We start from the raw sequence: 18,971 nt of genomic DNA, 5'->3' as shown, positions 1-18,971 counted from the left end.
GTTATTTATTTCCTTCTTAAAGTCCTCCATCATCATCATGGGAGGTGACTTTAGATCCATATCTTGCTTTTCTGGTGTGATGGTGTATACAGGACTTACTATGGTGAGAGTATTTGGTTCTGATGATGCCAAGTAACCTTGGTTTCTGTTGCATCTGTTCTTATGCTTGCCTCTTGCCATCTGATTATCTTAAGTGTTGTTACCCTTAATATATCTGATTGGAGCCTGTCCTTCCTATAATCCCTGTTGATTCAGGACTCCTCAGAGTCCAGGTTTCTCTGTGATCCTGTGATTCTGGGATCCTGTGAACCTGAAATTCTGGGTGTGTCAGAGTTCTTGACAGTCAAGCTTCCTCTGAGACCCTGAGATCCTGGTGTGACCAAGCTCCTGGTATCTTGAGATCCTGAAGTCCTAAGATCGTGGGCGTGTTACCGCTCCTGGTAGTGGTGTCTCCTCTGGGGACCGTGGAGCTGTCTGGTCTGTTTGATACCAAGGTATACCAGCACTGATCAGAAGGAACCCGAGCCACTGGTGAGGTAGATCTCCTGCATCCTTGCTCCTGCTGTCACAAGCCTGTCAAGATTTGTTTGGAACAGATGTTGTGCTCCACTCACCAGTAATCCTAAGATCCTGGGTGTGTTATGGTGCCTGCGGTGTGGAGAGTCCTCTGGGGATGTGGGACTGTCCACTGAGTTTTTGCCCAAGGTGGCCTGGAGCTGGTGCCAACTGGCAGGGCTCAATTGCTCTTTCTGTGTAAACTAATATGGTTGTATGGCCTCTCTCCTTTAATTCACTGACAAAGAGAATTGCACTGATCTCATTTTTGAGTTTTAAAACATCTTTGCACATCAGGAACAAATCTCACTAGGTTGCAGTATGTACTTCATTTTACACATTGCTAGATTTAATTTATTAACATTTTGCTAAGAGTTTTGCTGTTTAAGCTGATGAGTAGCATTGGTCTGTGGTTTTGACTCCTTTATACTGTCTGTCTTTTAGGTATCAGGATAATTCCAGCCTCCTGAAATAAGTTGTGAAAATAAGAATTCTCTTGTTTTCCAGAAGAAATTTTGTAAAATTCCTTAGTGGATCATTGGAGTTTCTAATCAAGCTCAGGCCTACAAATTATTTTTCAGGAGTTTTTAAATGATTACTAAAATTTTAATTTCTGTAACAGTATAGAACTATGTGACTATTCTATTTTAACTTTGATAAATTTGAACACTTGGTGGCTTTTGAAGAATTGGTCCTTTCTTCCTGAGCTGTCAGATTCACAGAGCTTCTTCCTCATTGGCCTTTCAATGGCTGCAAATTCCCTGATAACACATCCTCTGTCGTTCCTGGTGCTGGTGGCTGGGTCTTTCTGATTTTCCTGGTCTTTGTTTTTTTTTTTTTTTTTAATCTTAGCTTGTTTTCTACTGCTGTGATAAACATCATTAGCAAAAACAATGTGGGGAGGAAAGGGCTGATTTTTTTTCTTCTTTACAGCTTATAGTCCATCATGAAGGAAAGGAAGTCAGGGCAGGACTTAGAGGCAGGAACTGATACAGAGACCACAAAGGAACATTGCTTAAAGGCTTGCTTCTCTTGGCTTGCTCAGCCTGCTTTCTTAATATAACTCAAGACCATCTGCTCAGGCATGGCCCCACTCCCAATGGTCTGGGCATATTTCACAAAAATGCCCCAGGTACTTACCCCATTTCCCTCGTGGGGTCACTCTATCTGTGCCTCACATGTTTTAATGGGTTCTCTTATCACTGCCACTCAGTCCTATATATTTTTTAAGTTCCTCTTTGATTTGACATTTGATCTAAGTATGTCACAGTACACAATAATATAGTATTTAGCCACATGTAAGAATTAAATCTTTTGGGGGGGTTAGGAAAATGGGTTATGTTGTTTACTAATATTAGATGGACACATAAAGGTAAGTATTCTATATTTTCTCTCAAATGTAAAAATTATATTCTATTGATCAGTCACCAAGTTCACTGATTCCACTCTGGGTCTTCTCATATTACAGAGATTATTCTGTAATCCTGTTATTTCAGTTACTGTTATATTCAGTTCTATAGTTGACATTTAATCCTTTATTTTTTTTTTTATTTCTTTGCAGGGATTCTTTTACATCCTTGTCATAAAATTCAGCATCTGATTCTTTTCCTTCATCATCTGTTGATATTTCTAATTTCCCTCATTATTTTCCTGGCCCGTCATAGGATGAGTGAGGCTCTTTTTTCATTCTTGTATCCAGGTTATTCAGATGTTATAATGAGATCCTACTTCATTCTGAGTTTCCAAAGATTACTGTGTAAGTACGTTCCTCTTTCCTCTGTATTCGTCCAATATTGTCCTAACAAAAACAGGCCACTAATTTATCCTGGCCTGGAAAGGAGGAGGCAGAATGCCAAGCTGTCCTGTTTTCTGCCACCTCATTAAGTCCCTTATTGATGCTGGGTGAAGATAGAGGCTTAGCCTCTCCACTTCTCACTAAGGCCAGGGAAGGAGAGAGCTGAGTACTGCTTCCCAACATTTCACTCTTCTGAGACCAAGTGATGCTGGGGTTCAACTCCCCATCAACCGCTTTAGGGGATGAGAGGGATGCGAACTGTGGTTTGAATCTAGAAATACCACCAGAGGACATGTGCTAAAGGCTTGTTTGCCAGTTGGGAGGCTTTGGAAGTGATCGGTCCATGAGGACTCTGAACAAATCAATGGATTAGTTCATGGATGGGTCCCTAATTTGATAGGCTATTGGAGATACAGTGAAATCTAACGGAAGGGAGTGGATCCTTGGAGCCTATATCTTGTACCCTGCATGAAGTCAAGAGTCCATGAACTAAAACCTCTGACTGTGAGTCGGTAGAAATCCTTCCTACTTTCCATTATGCTTCTTGGGCATTTTGTCATGATGATGGAAAGCTGAGAAATGACCACTGTGTCTCCTAGCCCTCATCCCCACAGCTGACAGCAGGGTGGACATCACTTTACATCACCTGATTGGTAGATAGAGAGGCTCCATACATAATAGGCTACTTGGAATGAAGATCTAGAGTATTCTCTGCTTCCATTGAGAGGAATACAGAAGATTAATTTCCTGTATGACTCAGGGTAGGTACATTTTATGCTGCCTACTCCCTAGAGCCATGGGACATATACAGCAGTGTGGTTACTAAAGTTCATTCTTAATGAAGAGTGGCAAGCTGTGAAAGGAAAATATACAATTTATGGTAGAGTAAAGGGGCACCAGGAAGTGGAAAGAAGCTAACTTCTGTGTTCAAGGATATTAAAAGGAATTAAGGGAGTGGTGACCTTGGGGCAAGATCCCACCCAGTTACATTTATGCATTTGCAGTTGAAGAAGGCATAGTTATATCTAAGTATTATTATGACCTGGCTACTGTTTTCATTTGGACTTTTGATCTGAAATGAACTACAATCCAGAAATGGAGAGCACAACTGTCATCCAGATGTTGAGGCTGGAAGACATGGGCTTTTGATCTGGATCTTGAGGAATAGTGGCCATGAAAAGCTTAGGCCCAGACATGGTGGTACACACTTTTAATCCCAGTAGACAGAGGCAAGCAGATCTCTGAGTTCAAGGTCAGCCTGGTACAGAGCAAGTTCCAAGTAGAAAAAGCTTAGGCCTTGGCATGGTGGTATATTCCTTTAATCCCAGAACTCAGGAGTCTCAGAAGAACTCAGAGAGTTAAAGGTCAGTTTGCAGAGCAAGTTTCAGGACAGCCAAGCTTAGACAGTTGAAGGAGCTGAAAAACAGAAAGCTGGTGATAATATAATAGAACAAGGGGCCATGTTCCAGCTTCAGTCTACAGCTTCGGCCATGTGGCTCTGACTTTAGAGTCAAGAATAGAAGTGACTACTGGAACAATTAATGCTGGTTAGCTGAAGAAATTAGTGGTGATTAAGAAGAGACCAGCATCACTGAGGTGACATCTAGGAAGTGATTTCTGAGAGCACAAAGAAGCTGTGTTCCAAAGATAGCCAAGGTTATACCTTGTGGTACAGCTGGACTTTGTAAGGTATGGAAGTTACATAGGTGGTTTTGAAGACATAAAAGTGTCATGGAGAGCAGCTGAGGCTTGACACTGTGAGAGGCCAGGGAAGGCCATCGGTAAAGGTGCAGCCTCAGTTGGAATTGATGGTCCAGGACTCAAGGGGTCATGCAAAGAAATTGAGGCTGGGCACCATGAAGGGAGTCTATGAGAGGCTATTGGTGAAGTCTAGTTGCAGCAGAAGATCCCAGTACATTGGAGATGCCAGTACCATGGGATGACCACCAAGAAAAGCAGCAGCAGTGGAGTAGACTTAACCAGAGCCTAGAGTGCTACAGAGGCAGAGCTGGAGAAGGGACCCAGACAAACCCTTTTGAGAACACAGAAGATTGTGTAGTGATTGCAGACACTGGAACAAGAAGTTCTGAAGATGAAGAAGTCTTGGAAAACCCAATATGTTAGAGATGACAGAGTTGTGGGATACTTGCTAAGAAAATCTGCCAATAGGGAGTGGAACCAGCCCAAGAGAAAGAAGTTTGTTGCAGTCAGCAAAGATGAAAGGAGTTGGACATCAGACATGGAGATGCAGAGTTTGGAGTTTACCCCTTTGGTCCAGTATTTTCTTACTATGACATTTTGGAATGGTAATGTATATCCTGTGATGTTGGAAGTATGTGATCTGCTTTTTAATTTTGATTTCTTAAGGGATTACAGTTAAGAGATTGCATGAATTTCAGAAGAGACTTTGAACTTTGGAATTTTAATCTCGTAGAGACTATGATAGACTATGAAATTTTTGAAGTTGTACTAAAGGTATTGTTGCATTATGCTATGCCTAGGTATGGTGTCCATAGACTCAAGCCTATGAGAGCCTGGGATTGGAATGTGGTGGTTTGAATATGCTTGGCTAGGGAGTGGCCTTGTTAGGAGGTGTGGCCTTGTTGGAGGACTTGTGTCACTGTGGGAGTGGGTTTTGAGACTCTCCTCTTAGTTGCCTAAGGACAGTTTGCTCCTGACTTCCTTTGGATTAAGATGTAAAACTCTTAGCTCCTCCAGTGCCATGTCTGCCTGGATGCTGCCATGTTCCCAAATGAAGATAGTGGATTGAACCTCTAAACCTGTAAAACAGTCCCAATGAAATGTTGTACTTATAAAAGTTGCCTTGGTCATGGTGTCTGTCCATAGCAGAAAAACCCTGGCTAATATAGTTAGGGTCTCATTTCCTTGTGCCTAACTGATTCAAAGCAGACATTGTCAAGTTTTTCCACTCTTAGGCCACTGTGTTCCTGGTTATTAGGCTATGGGAACAGCCTTCATTTTGGAATGAATTTTGTCCATGCTTCTTAGAAACCTGAACAAGTAATGGCCTTTTCATTTCTCTAGTTCCAAGGTCCCTAGGAGGTTTGTGTCTTATTATCCCTTTCAGTCCCACCCTGTTTGTTCGCTGGGTATTGTCCAGGATGTGGAATTATTAAGAGGGATAACTGGAGAAGAGGTGGCGTTTCCACTGACAGACCACAAGCCCCACTATTCATCTGTTGGTTTTGTTCCTTTTGTTTTGTTGCAGATGCATGTATGTGCAAGTGCACATGTGCGTGTGGAGGCCTGAGGTTGATGTCAAGTGTCTTTCATAATTGCTCTCCACTGTCTATACTGAGGCAGGTTCTTTCACTGAACCTAGAGCTCTCCCTTTTGTCTAGGCCAGCCTGCTTTGTCCCATGGAGGTCAGATCTGTCTCCTGTGTGCTGGGACTACAGGCAGCTGTCACAACTGCCCAGCTTTTTAAATGGATTCTGGGGCTCTGGACCTGAGTGACCACTGCTGTGTAGCAAGCACTTTATGCCCCGAGTTGTCCCGCCTCTGTTATTCTCTTAAAAACACAATAATTATATCTTGTGTGCAATTTCATATCATTTTACTAACCATACATTTTACATTTCTGTTAGAAGCAGAACTGCTTGCAAGTACAATTTTCAAGGTGATATATAATTCCCCAGTGAGTGGTCAAAGTATGATTTACATAATCATTTTGCTATTGATACTTATTGCTATAATAAATTATGTAGTGGTGAGAATGTATTGCTTCAGTGGTTTTTTTAATTCCATATTTATGATTATTAAGGTAGAGTCCTGGGGTAGAATTACACATAGTCCCATAGCAACATGTAAACCCTCTTCTACCTTCGCCAACAATGAGTCCCAATTTGTCCTAATATGCATTTCTGTGTTGACTGGCCACCCCATACTTTTGAGTTTAGCATTCTGTTTTTCACGTTTTATCTTGAGGACCTGAATACTCTATTGGAATAGCTTTGCTAGTATAAAAATCTGACTTAGTATGTGCTAGCGGTTTTCTGAAACTACAAAGGCATATTTAAACATCAAAGATGACCTAAAAGACAAATACCCCAATCTCCTGTTCAACTGCCTAAGAGGAAAACACCTGCCAGTTATACGAAGGTATCAGATAAAGATAAAACGTACAAAACACTTCAGATTTTTTGGATAGTTCTTGGTTTCGAAAAGTGTGCTGTTTAAAATGAATTTTAACCTAACCCTTACCTGAAGCAAGACCACATTGTCACCTTCAAAGGTTACAAACACATCTGTGTCACATTTCAGGCCTGAGATTCCATTTTCCATCATGTAACCCTGTTGCAGAGGAGGAGGGGAGAAGGGAGAGAAAGAAAAAAAAAGTGTTTTAATTTGCAATGTCATTATTACATGGGGAAACTGGTTCCCTTAAAATTAAAAGCACAGATCAAAAAAGAGAAAAAAGTAACACTGTATCTCTTACTCAGAATAGTTTCAATGTATCACATTAGCTTTGAGGTCACACATACAATTTTGAGTATTGTCTTCATTGTTAGTAAAACACTGACAAATGGTCATTTTGTTTTTAACCAGATTTCAACTAATCACACCAATATTCTTTGTTTTCAAACTCTTCAGAATTCTACTAGTGGCTTACTCCTGCAACAGAAAAACGCCTCCCTCCACCCTGAAACTTGGCCCTCTAAACGCTGAAGAGTACCAGAAGGCAGGTTAAGAATCCCACATTGACATTGTACATCTTCTTACCAACTGCTCTGCTCTGTCAACTCACACTTTGACTAGCTTCCTCCTCCTGTCTTCCCCCTGCCTCCTTCCGTCTCTTCCTCTCCCTCCTCTCCTCCCTTCCCCTCTTCCTCTTCCTCTTTTTCACTTCTTAAAATCCTATTTCTAAGGTAGCAATTCACAGTTACCCAAGTGCTGTCTGTCTCCTCCCATAAAGAATTGGCCCTGGAGCATGTAGGTTCAGGTCCAGGCAAATGGGAGGGGAGTGTGGTCTGTCTCTGGCCTGGGAGCTTCCCCCTGCCGAGGCCTCTGCCTCTCCTCTGTCCTGTTTCCTTTTTCTCATCTGGTTTGTTTCCTTTCTCACACTTCTCACTTCCTCAGCTGATTTCCTCTTTTTTCTTTCTTTCTTTCTTTTTTTTTTTTTTTTAAATTTCAGATTTCTGGCTTATCTGGATACCCCCTTCTTATTTATCTTACATCCTCACTTCCTCTTTTCCATCCCCCATATTGGCCATACCCGCCGTACAGGATAACCCCCTTTCTCAGTTCTCAGTTCTCACTTCCCTTTTCCCATGGCTCACACCTGGGTTCCTTGCCTCCTCCATATGCTTTACATTTCTCACTTCCCTTTTCCCACCCGCTGTACCCTCTGAATCCGCTGTGCTTGCTGTATCCACTGTACCGGCTCTCCGCCCTCTCAGTTCTCAGTTCTCACTTCCCTTTTCCCACATCTCACACCCGGATTTCTCTTCTCCCTCAGGTGCTTTACATTTCTCATTTCCTTTATGTAATTTCTCAGGTTTTGTATAAGTCAAAGTTCCCACTTGTCTGGGTTCCCCTATCTGTTCATTTACTTTACAACGCTCCAGCACACACACACCCTTCTATTGTTTCCTCTTTCCATTTATTTCAAGTCTTATTTCCTGTTTTTTTCCTTTTCTCACCTCTCATTTGATCGCTCCCTTTCCTTCCTTCCTCCCTTCTTCTTCTTCTTCTGTTTTTTTTTTTTTTTTTTGCTTTTCTTATTTCAATTTTCTTCCTTTTAAAAATTGTTTGGTGTGTGTGTGTGTGTGTGTGTGAGAGAGAGAGAGAGAGAGAGAGAGAGAGAGAGAGAGAGAGAGAGAGAGAGAGAGAGAGAGGGGGTGTGTGTATACACCACAGCAGGTGCCCACAGAAGCCAGAAGAGGAGACTGGATCCCACGGAGCTGGAGTTGCAGGTTGCAGGCAGTTTCGAGGCACCCAACCTGGGTGCTGAGAACCGAGCTGTACCCTTTACAAGAACACTGGGCTGAACTCCTGAGCCACCGCCCCAGCCCGAAAAACATTAACCAAACCAAACAACAACTCCCTACCCTCGGTGGGACTTCATTCTTTCTTTCTTAAAAATTCATTTACTTTTATTTTATGTGTATGCCTGCTTAGCCTGAATGTCCACTTGTGCACCATATGCATGCCTGGTACCCAGGGAAGCAGAAGAGGGCATTGGATCCCTTTGACCTGGAGTTACAGGCAGTTATAAGCCACCATGTGAGTGCTGGGAACCAAATTCCAGTCCTCTACAAGAGCAGCAAATTCTCTTAACCACTATGCCATCCCTCCAGTCCCTTAAACACACTTCTAAAATTGGCAGGTAGCATATGATTTTATCATGTACAACATATTCTTAAGTATATACACACAGTGATAAAACAATGCTAATTAACAAGCATACCACCTCACATGGTTATTACTCCTGTGGTAAAACCATATAACACTCACACTCTTTACATTTTTGAAGAATACATTGTATCATTATTAACTAATCTCTTAAAAATTCATTTCCTTTTTCTAGCTGTAATTCTATAACTTTAACCAATGTTGTGGTTCAGTAGGTCAGCAGGCTCCTAGTCTGGTCTTTGGTTGTGGGGAGGGGGCCTTCTACAAGGATTTCAGTGTTACAGCCCTTTTAGACAGAATTTATTGAAATGGCTTGCACATATATTTTACTTGGGGTGAATAAGGGCTATATAAACCTTGGAGAGTGGAAAGGGATTTTCAGGGTGAGTGTGCATTTGCTGAGGCTTAAGGTACTAGGAACCTCTCTGTGGTGTTTGAATATGCTTGGTCCAGGGAGTGGCACTATTTGGAGGTGTGGCCTTGTTGAAGTAGGTGTAGCCTTGTTGGAGGAAGTGTGTCATTGTGGGTGTGGGCTTTAAGATCCTCATCCTAGCTGCCTGGAAGCCAGTCTTCTCCTAGCAGCCTTCAGATGACGATGTAGAACTCTCAGCTTCTCCTGCACCATGTCTGCCTGCATAGTGCCATGCTCCCGCCTTGATAATGGACTGAACCTCTGAACCTATAAACCAGCTCCAATTAAATGTTGTCCTTTATAAGAGTTGCTTTGGTCATGGTGCCTGTTTGCAGAAGTAAAACCCTAACTAAGACATCCTCGCTGCATGGAGAGGCATTCCAGTTGTTTGCCAGGCAATTTCTTGGGAGAAAATAAGTTGAACTTGTAGTTTCACCAACAGCTATGTGGCATTCCTAAGGTAGAGGATGTGGGGGTTGGGCTCCTCAGATAAGGTGAGACAGGGAGGAGGAATTTTCACTGGGAAAGGGAGTTCTCCATTTTGGGTGGAGCTCAGGGAACTGTCCAATCATGGTAGACTATGACCTTAATATTAGGGTTTCACAAAAATGTCTTGCTGCCCCTCCCCATTAACTACCCCCAAGCTCCAGTAGGTACCATTCCACCTTCCACTTCCATGATACGAACTTTTTAGATTCTACATGAGTCAGATCATGCAGTGTTTAATTTTCTGTACCTGGATCATTCTACTCAACACAATGTCCTACAGGTTTGTCTACAGTGTCATAAAATATCAAGATTTTATTAATTCTATGGCCATACACATTCACAAAAAATGCAGTATGTGTGTGTATGTGTGTATTCATATGTGCATACAAAGATAAATGTTTAAATGATAAATGTCCCCCATAGGCTTATATATGGGAACACTTGGTCCCAGTTGGCAGCATTTTAGGGAAGATTATAGAACATTTAGGTCATAAAGTTTAGGAGGTGAGGTGGTCACTGGAAGTGGGCTTTGAAGTATGGCTATTATAAAAACTTATAAAATTAAAAAATGACATTGTCATTAGATGTGATTCGGATCTCTTGGCCCCTTTTCTATTACAATAGAATATCTAAGACTGAGTAATTTATGTGTAATATTATATATACACACATATACAAAAACATCATTCATTCATTGATGAATACATAGATTGATTGTATACCTTGACTGTTATAAATAGTGTCATAATCAACATGGAGTGCAGACATACCTTCAATATAGTGGTTTTCTTTATTTTGGGCACATGCACAGTAGTGGGATTTCTAGATGACATTATGACACTAGTTTTAACTTTTTGAGGAACCTCTATTCTGTTTTCCTTAACGACTGCACTCATTTACTTACTTTCCTAGCAACAACATACAAAGGTCCCTCCCTTCCCACATCCTAACCAACACTTGTTATCTTCCAGCATTTTCCATAATAGTCATTCTTCAAAGCTCACTCCCAATGACCACTTCACCTCCTAAACTTTAGGACATAATGGTTCTACAATCTTCCTAAACAGTGCCACCAACTGGGACCGAGTGTTCTCATGTAGAACCTATGGGGGACATTTATTGTTTAAACAACAGCATATCACTGTTAGCTTGTTGCAATGATTCTGCTGTTCCTGCCTCCTGGGTCCTGGGATTATAGGTGGCCAAGGCAACTGCCTGGCTTTCAAAGGAGTTCTGAAGATGCCAACTCCAGTCTTCTTGCTTGTGTGCCAAGTGATTCATCCACTAAGCCATCTTCCAGCCCTCATTTGCTATGTTTAATTAGGGTTCTTATTTATTTATTGCTATTAAGCTAAGCATTGGACATCTTCTTGTGAAAATGTAATTCTTAAATATTTCCCCCATTCCACGGGTTATCTCTCTGTTGTTTCCTCTACCACACAGACACTCCCTAATTTGACATGATCAATTTGGCCTGCATTTTGTTGGGAGTGTCCTGAAATATCCTTGCTTAGGTGAATAGCTTGTATTTTCTTCTATATGTTTTTATTGTTTGGGGTCTCACTTTTAAGCTCTCTATCAATTTTAACCTAAGTGTTGTGTATAGTTAAAGATGAGGATCTAATTCAAGTGTGTGTGTGTGTGTGTATGTGTGTGTATGTGTGTGTGTGTGGTTTCTCTTGGCTGAGGAAGCTGCCCTCTCTTCCTTCCATGGGTCCTTCACACATTTGTCACAAATCATTTGACTGTAAGTACCTAAGTCTATTTCTAGGTTCTCCACTCTGTTCTGTTGTCTCTGTCTGGTTTGATGTGAGAACCTTGCTGTTTAGTTATGGATTTACAGTCATATAGTGGGGCTCACTGAGCTGTTAGTAACTTTGATTAAGGTTGCTTTGATTATTCAGGTTTTATTTCTATGCCATATGAATTCTGGTAGTGTTCATTGCATTTCTACGAAGAACAGGACTAAAATTTGGGCCTCACACTCTGGGTCCTTTGGACATTTTAACAATATTAATGATATTAATTATTCCAATTCAAGAGCATGAGCTTCATTTCCAGCTTTCTGTCTTCTTCGATTGCTTTTTACCAGTGCTCTGCTGTTTTGTTTTGGTGTGGAGGATTTTACCACTTTAGTTAAATGCATTCCTAGTCATTTTTGGTAGCTATAATATCTGAGATTGCTCTCTTTATTTTTCAGATCGCTTTGCATCAATATGTAGAAATGCTACTAATTTGTGTGTGTTGATTTTATGTCCTGGGGCTCTATTAAATTCATTTGCAACTCTGTGAAATATTTATTAAGTATTCCATTAAAGGTTTTTGTTTTTAAGCCTGTCATCAGCAAACAGGATCAGTTTAACTTCCTTCTTTCCCATCTTATTCTCGTTTAATTGTTCAAGTTAAGTCTTATATGCTATGCTGACTAAAAATAGTAAGAATGGGGTGCCTCCTTTTATTCCAGATCATAGAGGAAAATCTTTTTAATTCTCCTCTTTACAGTGTTTTAACTATGAGTCTGACACATTGACTTCATTGAGTAGAAGTAATTTTCCTTCTATGCCTAAATTTGTTGATTTTTTATTTTGAAGGGATGCTGAATTTTGACAAGCACTGTTTCTTCTGCATCTATGACAATGACCTGTGTTGTTGCTGTGTATTCTGGTGATGTGATATCACATTTATTGATTGGCATCCACCCAACTAACCTTGCATCCTTGTAATGATGAAATGAGTATCTCTTGGTCATGGTGTATGATCTTTTGATGTACTCTTTGCTTCGGTTTATTCTATAGAGGATTTTTTTCATCTATAGGTATATCATACATACCCCATGTGTCCACATACACACAGATCTCACGATCTTACATATTGGTGTTTGTAATTTATATCTATACGTCAATAACATTATTGTGAATCAATCTTTTGGTGTCTGAGGGATTCCTACTCTTGGATATTCAACAGCACCTTAGGGCTTTGTTTTAGAGAAAAGTTTTTCTTCCTTCTATTTGGGCATCCCAAGTAGGGCATTTGTTTCTATATTCCTGGTGGGGTTTATAGGGGCAATGGGAAAGAAAAAGGGAGTAAGGGAAAGAAAAAGTCATCCTCCAAAAGTAAGTAATATTTTCCATTAGCTGACTTCACTCTTAATAAAACAACAGCGAATGAAGGGAAGAAATGTGGACTAAACGCACGCTCCAAAAGCCTGAGTGGGTAACACAGCCCAGAATCTCATCTGTGAGAAGAGGGAACATGTTGGGAGGACGTGCTGCCCTCTCTCAGCCCTCTGGGTTACATCGAGCAGCTCAGCAGCTAATTGCGAATGCCACTGGAGTTTCATAGAGAGCCCATGAAACAGGTTTTATGATTCAAGCTCTGCATTTTGAAAGTTTAATATTTTCCTGCTGTTCTCAACATCTCTGAATTTTTTTAGTGGATGATTATATTTAATAAATGTATCAGAACAAATTAGAAACAGGCTTTTGTCCCTCTTTTTAAACAAACTGAGGGTAAATTTTGTTAATTTAAGGAAGAAACAGATGCAATCAATCTTAACTTACTCATTAAGAGAGGGCCAATGAAACACACAGAGGAATAGATCCCCTCAGCCAGGGGAGCTGTCTTACAACTGTGCTAATATTGTTTCTGCATGCCTCCATCATTCACTCCTAGGCAAGAGGAAAGAGTATGGAGAGTGAACATAACTCTTCTGGAGACAGCCACATCTGGGCCGAGGCTTCTGAATCCAGTGCTCTGGGTCTCATAGAGCTGATGATGAGCTGGCCCATTCTGCCCTCGTTTTGAGCCCTCTTGTTAGGGAATTGCATTCTCAGAACTTAGGAACTGTCAAGGGTCAGAGGATATTCCTTCTTGAATCCTGTTCCCAAATGCTTGCCTTGTGTTGTGGATACCAGGCTGTCCATAATGAATCAGACTTTACCCTGCCCTCTAGAAAGACAGAAATCAGTGGGTAGACCAGTAAAATGAAATTGATCATTAAAAATCTGTGGTAATGGGACTGGGGCAACAGATAGCCCCAGTAAAGTGATTGTTGTGCATGCTCTTGGACCCAGGTTAGATCCCCAGAACCCAAAGAAACAAACAAAAGAGCAGGGTGTGTTTGTAATTCCCCCACTGAGGAAGCAGAGACAGGTGGATCTTTGGCCTACTTGGCAAATGCCAGGCAAGTGAGAGATGCTGTTAATAGGACAAAGGTAGACAGTGACAGAGGAACAACACCCAAGGATGTTCTCTGCCTCCATCACATACATAGGCACATGCAGACAAACAGACAGACAGACAGACAGACACACACACACACACACCCTGCAAGCATAGAAATTCTGGTGTGAGTCAGGGTCAGTAAGAGAAAGCTAAGCAGGTGACATGTGCCTAAAATCTTAACTACTCAAAAGAGAGAAGCAGGAGGATAGCTTGAGCCTAGGACTCAAGGTATATAAGCTAACTCCAACATTTCAATAGACAAACTGTCCTCCAAAACAGTCTCGCTGCTCCCCTGCTCCTCTGCACCCTGAGACCACCAGTGTGCAATGGCCAGTCGTGGACAGGGGACCCACAAAGGAACACATTCAAATCTGTGTTAATGTGAGAGCCAGTGTGACTTCCCAGCGGACTGGTCTCAATGGCTGTGGGACATAGGGATATCTAGAGATGTGAAAAGTCTGGCATGGAAACAGTCCTCACCTCGAGAAAGGATTTAAAACTCCACAACGTGCAATCTGAGGGGACAGAGAAAGGGAAGACTCCAAGAAACCTCAAGAGGTTAGACGGAAGGGGACTGGCAGAGGTGACAGGACGGAGAGAAGCTGGCTGCGCAGCACAGAATGCAGAGAGAAAGGGACATCCATGAAGGAACTCTACTATCAAGAATGCTACTATGGGCTCGAGTTGGTAAGTGCCCTTTGAACTGAGTCACCGGGACTATATGGTGACTTAAGAAAAACAAGTCAGAGGAGAGAAAGGTAGATTTGCTCGGGATATTCATCTCTGCCAATGCAGTAGCATAGATACGGTTGTCAAAATTGTTCTAGGAGGAATCATCACAAATATGCAAGAGAAATGTCTTTAAAGCAGACCAATCAGGCTGTCAACAATACTCAAAGAGTAAACAAAGGTCAGACCTGACTTCAGAGAGGGCAGCCAGGGCTAGGCCAGGCAGCAGGTTCAAAAGAGTCAACTGGAATGAGCTAGCCTCCTGAAGACCACCACGTATGATGATGAATTCCCCCCTCCATCCGTGCCCACCCAAGATGATGGGGGATTTATTTGTTAGTTGCACTCCAGCAGTGGGTGGAGTGGAGTACGATCTCTAAAATTCCAAACCACAGCTCTAGGGCCTGGACCATACTCCTACCTTATGGCACATTAGGAATGAAGGGAGCTACTATCTACAAATCAAAGATTTAATTCACCAGGAAGATAAGGTAACCCTAACGGTGTGGTCATCTAATAAGAACTTCAATGGGATCAGAATCTGAGATTAAGACAGTTATAGATGCCATTAGCCAAAAATCTTGGGCTTGATCACCTAGGAGACGGCACCAGATAATAGCATCCAAACCTTTGAGGTGGATCTGGAAACTGACCACAAGCAAGGCCACAGTGAAAGTCTGTGCTATACTGGCTGTGTTCTCTTACTATGGAGGAATTAAGCAGAAAAAAATGAATAAAGAATATTCATTCTTATTATATCAACAAGAAGAGTAACTGAGACAACGACGGCTTATGCAATGGTTAGTCCTAATCTGAATGGTCTGGATTTGAACCTGAGATCTATATACTCAGCTGGTCCGTGGTGTTGGGAAAATGCCCAGTGTCCCATGTTCCACATACCCAATACTGGGGTCAGACTAGCTCTACCTTGTATGGCTATTGTCAGCATTAATGTAAGTAATGCCAAGTGCAAAGATGGCTCATAACACAAATTAAAGATTTAATAACAGTCAAACATTTCTTACCATCTTTAAGTATCAGACATCAGGAAATTAAAAAACACTTAAGAAACATGTGGGTCAGTAAGCCATAGTGGAAGTTAAAATATACTTCAAATTAATAGTTTTCTACATTAAATCACAATTAATAATGTCAAAGCAGTATTTCAGAAGGGGAGTTGTAGCATTAAATGTTTATAATAAAAGAGACAATAAGGAAATTAATAACCCTTAAATTAAGACACTGGAAGAAGGCTGGGAAAGCGATTCAATGGGTGATGGGAACCAGGATTTAGACCCCAGAGCCACACTGCATGCATACCCGCTAACCTGTGACCGGCTGTAATCCAAATCCTGTATTACGGGTGAGCCAAAATGCTTTTATGTGGGTTCTTAGAATCCTGAGGAGACAGGGAAACCCGACACAAACTGCCTAGCCAGACTAGCTGAAAGAGCCCTGTTAGTCTCATGTACACGTGTGCCCACACACTTGAGAACACACACAGACATTCCAATACACACCACACATACACATGCAAAAAATCTTAACCACAAAAAGTTTTCAAAAGATACTGTAAGTAGGAAAATAAACTCCAGAAGATGGAAAGAAATACAATGATGAAAAATCTACAGAACAGGAAAACCAGATGCACTGAAGAGAACACAGAGATTATGACCTAAATAATAAATGCCAGATAAGTTCAGAGGATAAGAAAAACAAATGTCCATAGGAATGACAGAGGAGTCACAATTACAAATACATCAAGATTTAAAAGGAGAATGGGGGTTGAGAATGTTCTGCCAGCAAAAATGTGAAACTGAAAAGAAATGGAAAAAAATAGAGAAAAACAGAAATTATCAAAACAGACCCCCCCCCCAAAAGAAAATAGCTTATAGCCACTGAAGAAACAAAGCTGTGTTCTCAGAACGAACCCACAAGGCGCAAATTCTGCAGACAGTCCCACAACACCCAGAGGAAGCTCCACTCTCATGCACTCTAACATGCCCAGGATCACAGGATCATGTGACCCCAGGAGCTTGGTCACTCCAGGATCTCAGGGTCCCAGAGGCAACTTGACTCCCAGGAACTCTGACACACCCAGGATCTCAGGATCACAGGATTCCAGAATCACAGGATCACAGAGACAGCTGGACTCTGAGAAGTTCTGACATAACAAGGATCACAGGAGGGACCAGCTCCAGTCAGATAGAGCCAAGGCAGGTAGCAAAGAGATGATCAGAGGGCAGGAGATAAACGTAAGAACATAAGCAGCAGAAACCAAGGTTACTTGGCATCATCAAAACCCAATTCTCACACCATAGCAAGTCCTGGATACACCATCACACTGGAAAAGCAAGATTTGGATTTAAAAATCACTTCTCATGATGATGATAGAAGACTTTAAGAAGGACATAAATAACTCCCTTAAAGAAATACAGGAGAACACAGGTAAACAGGGAGAAGCCTTTACAGAGGAAACACAAAAATCCCTTAAAGAATTACAGAAAAACACAGGAAACAAACAAAACCATCCAAGATCTAAAAATGGAAATAGAAACAATAAAGAAATCACAAAGGGAGACAACCCTGGAGATAGAAAACCTAGGAAAGAGATCAAGAGTCATAAATGAAAGTATTACCAACAGAATACAAGAGATAGAAGAGAGAATCTCAGGGGCAAAAGATACCATAGAAAACATTGACACAATAAGCCAAACAAAATACAAAAGGCAAAAAGCTCCTAACCCAAAACATCCAGGAAATCCAGGACACAATGAGAAGACCAAACCTAAGGATAATGGGTATAGAAGAGAACAAAGATTCCCAACTTAAAGGGCCAGTAAATATCTTCAACAAAACTATAGAAGAAAAATTCCCTAACCTAAAGAAAGAGATGCCCATGAACATACAAGAAGTTTACAGAACACCAAATAGACTGGACCAGAAAAGAAATTTCTCCTGTCACATAATAATCAAAACACCAAATGCACTAAACAAAGAAAGAAGATTAAAACAGTAAGGGAAAAAGGTCAAGTAACATATAAAGGCAGACCTATCAGAATTACACCAGACTTCTTGCCAGAAACTATGAAAGCCAGGAGATTCTAGATAGATGTCATACAGACCCTAAGAGAACATAAATGCCAGCCCAGGCTACTATATCCAGCAAAACTCTCAATTACCATAGAAGGAGAAAACAAGATATTCCATGAAAAACCAAATTCACACAACCTCTTTCCACACAAATCCAGCCCTTCAAATGATAATAGATAGGAAACACCAACACAAGAAGGGAAACTACACCCTAGAAAAAGCAAGAAAGTAATCTTTCAACAAACCCAATAGAAGATAGCCACACAAACATAATTCCACCTCTAACAACAAAAATAACAGGAAGTAACAATCACTTTTCCTTAATATCTCTTAATATCAATGGACTCAATTCCCCAAAAAAGATATAAACTAACAGACTGGATATGTAAACACGGTGCAGCATTTTGCTGCATTCAGGAAATGCACCTCGGAGACAAAGACAGACACTACCTCAGAGTAAAAGGTTGGAAAACAATTTTCCAAGCAAATGGTCCCAAGAAACAAGCTGGAGTAGCCATTCTAATATTGAATAAAATCAACTTTCAATCAAAAATGATAAAAAAGAATAAGAAAGGACACTTCATACTGGTCAAAGGAAAAATCTACCAAGCTGAACTCTCAATTCTGAACATCTATGCTCCAAATGCAAGGGCACCCACATTAATAAAAGCAACTTTACTAAAGCTCAAAGCACATATTGCACCCCGCACAATAATAGTGAGAGACTTCAACACCCCACTCTCATCAATGGACAGTTCATGGAAATAGAAACTAAATAGAGACACAATGAAGCTTACAGAAGTTATGAACCAAATGGATCTAACATATTTATAGAACATTTTATCCTGAAGCAAAAGAATACACCTTCTTCTCAGCACATCAAGGTACCTTTCCCCAAAACTGACCTTTCCCAAATCACAAAACAAAACCTCAACAAATACAAGAAGACTGAAATAATTCCATGCCTCCTATCAGATCACCACAGACAAAGGCTGGTCTTCAATAACAACAAAAACGACGGAAAACACGCATATACATGGAAGCTGAACAATGCTCTATTCAATGATAACTTGGTCAAGGAAGAAATAAAAAAAGAAATTAAAGACTTTCTCGAATTTAATGAAAATGAACACACATCATACCAAAACTTATGGGACACAATGAAAGCAGTGGTGAGAGGAAAACTCATAGCTCTAAGTGCCTCCAATAAGAAACTAAAGAGAATTTATACTAGCAGCTTGACAGCACACCTGAATGCTCTAAAACAAAAAGAAGCAAATACACCCAGGAGGAGTAGAC

General features: G+C 41.0%; 1 protein-coding gene across 1 annotated transcript in view; it reads right to left on the bottom strand.

Moving 5' to 3' along the window:
• Positions 1 to 18,971, bottom strand: part of Acoxl (acyl-CoA oxidase like) — a 275,388-nt gene that overhangs the window by 109,964 nt on the left and 146,453 nt on the right. The window contains exon 12 of the mRNA XM_021192778.1: positions 6,575 to 6,664. Within this exon, the coding sequence (XP_021048437.1) occupies positions 6,575 to 6,664 (90 nt within the window). The remainder of the gene's footprint in view (positions 1 to 6,574; positions 6,665 to 18,971) is intronic.

Source organism: Mus pahari, chromosome 3 (assembly GCF_900095145.1).
Source record: "Mus pahari chromosome 3, PAHARI_EIJ_v1.1, whole genome shotgun sequence".
Lineage (NCBI taxonomy): Eukaryota > Metazoa > Chordata > Mammalia > Rodentia > Muridae > Mus > Mus pahari.
This window is presented reverse-complemented; position numbering and strand designations above follow the sequence as displayed.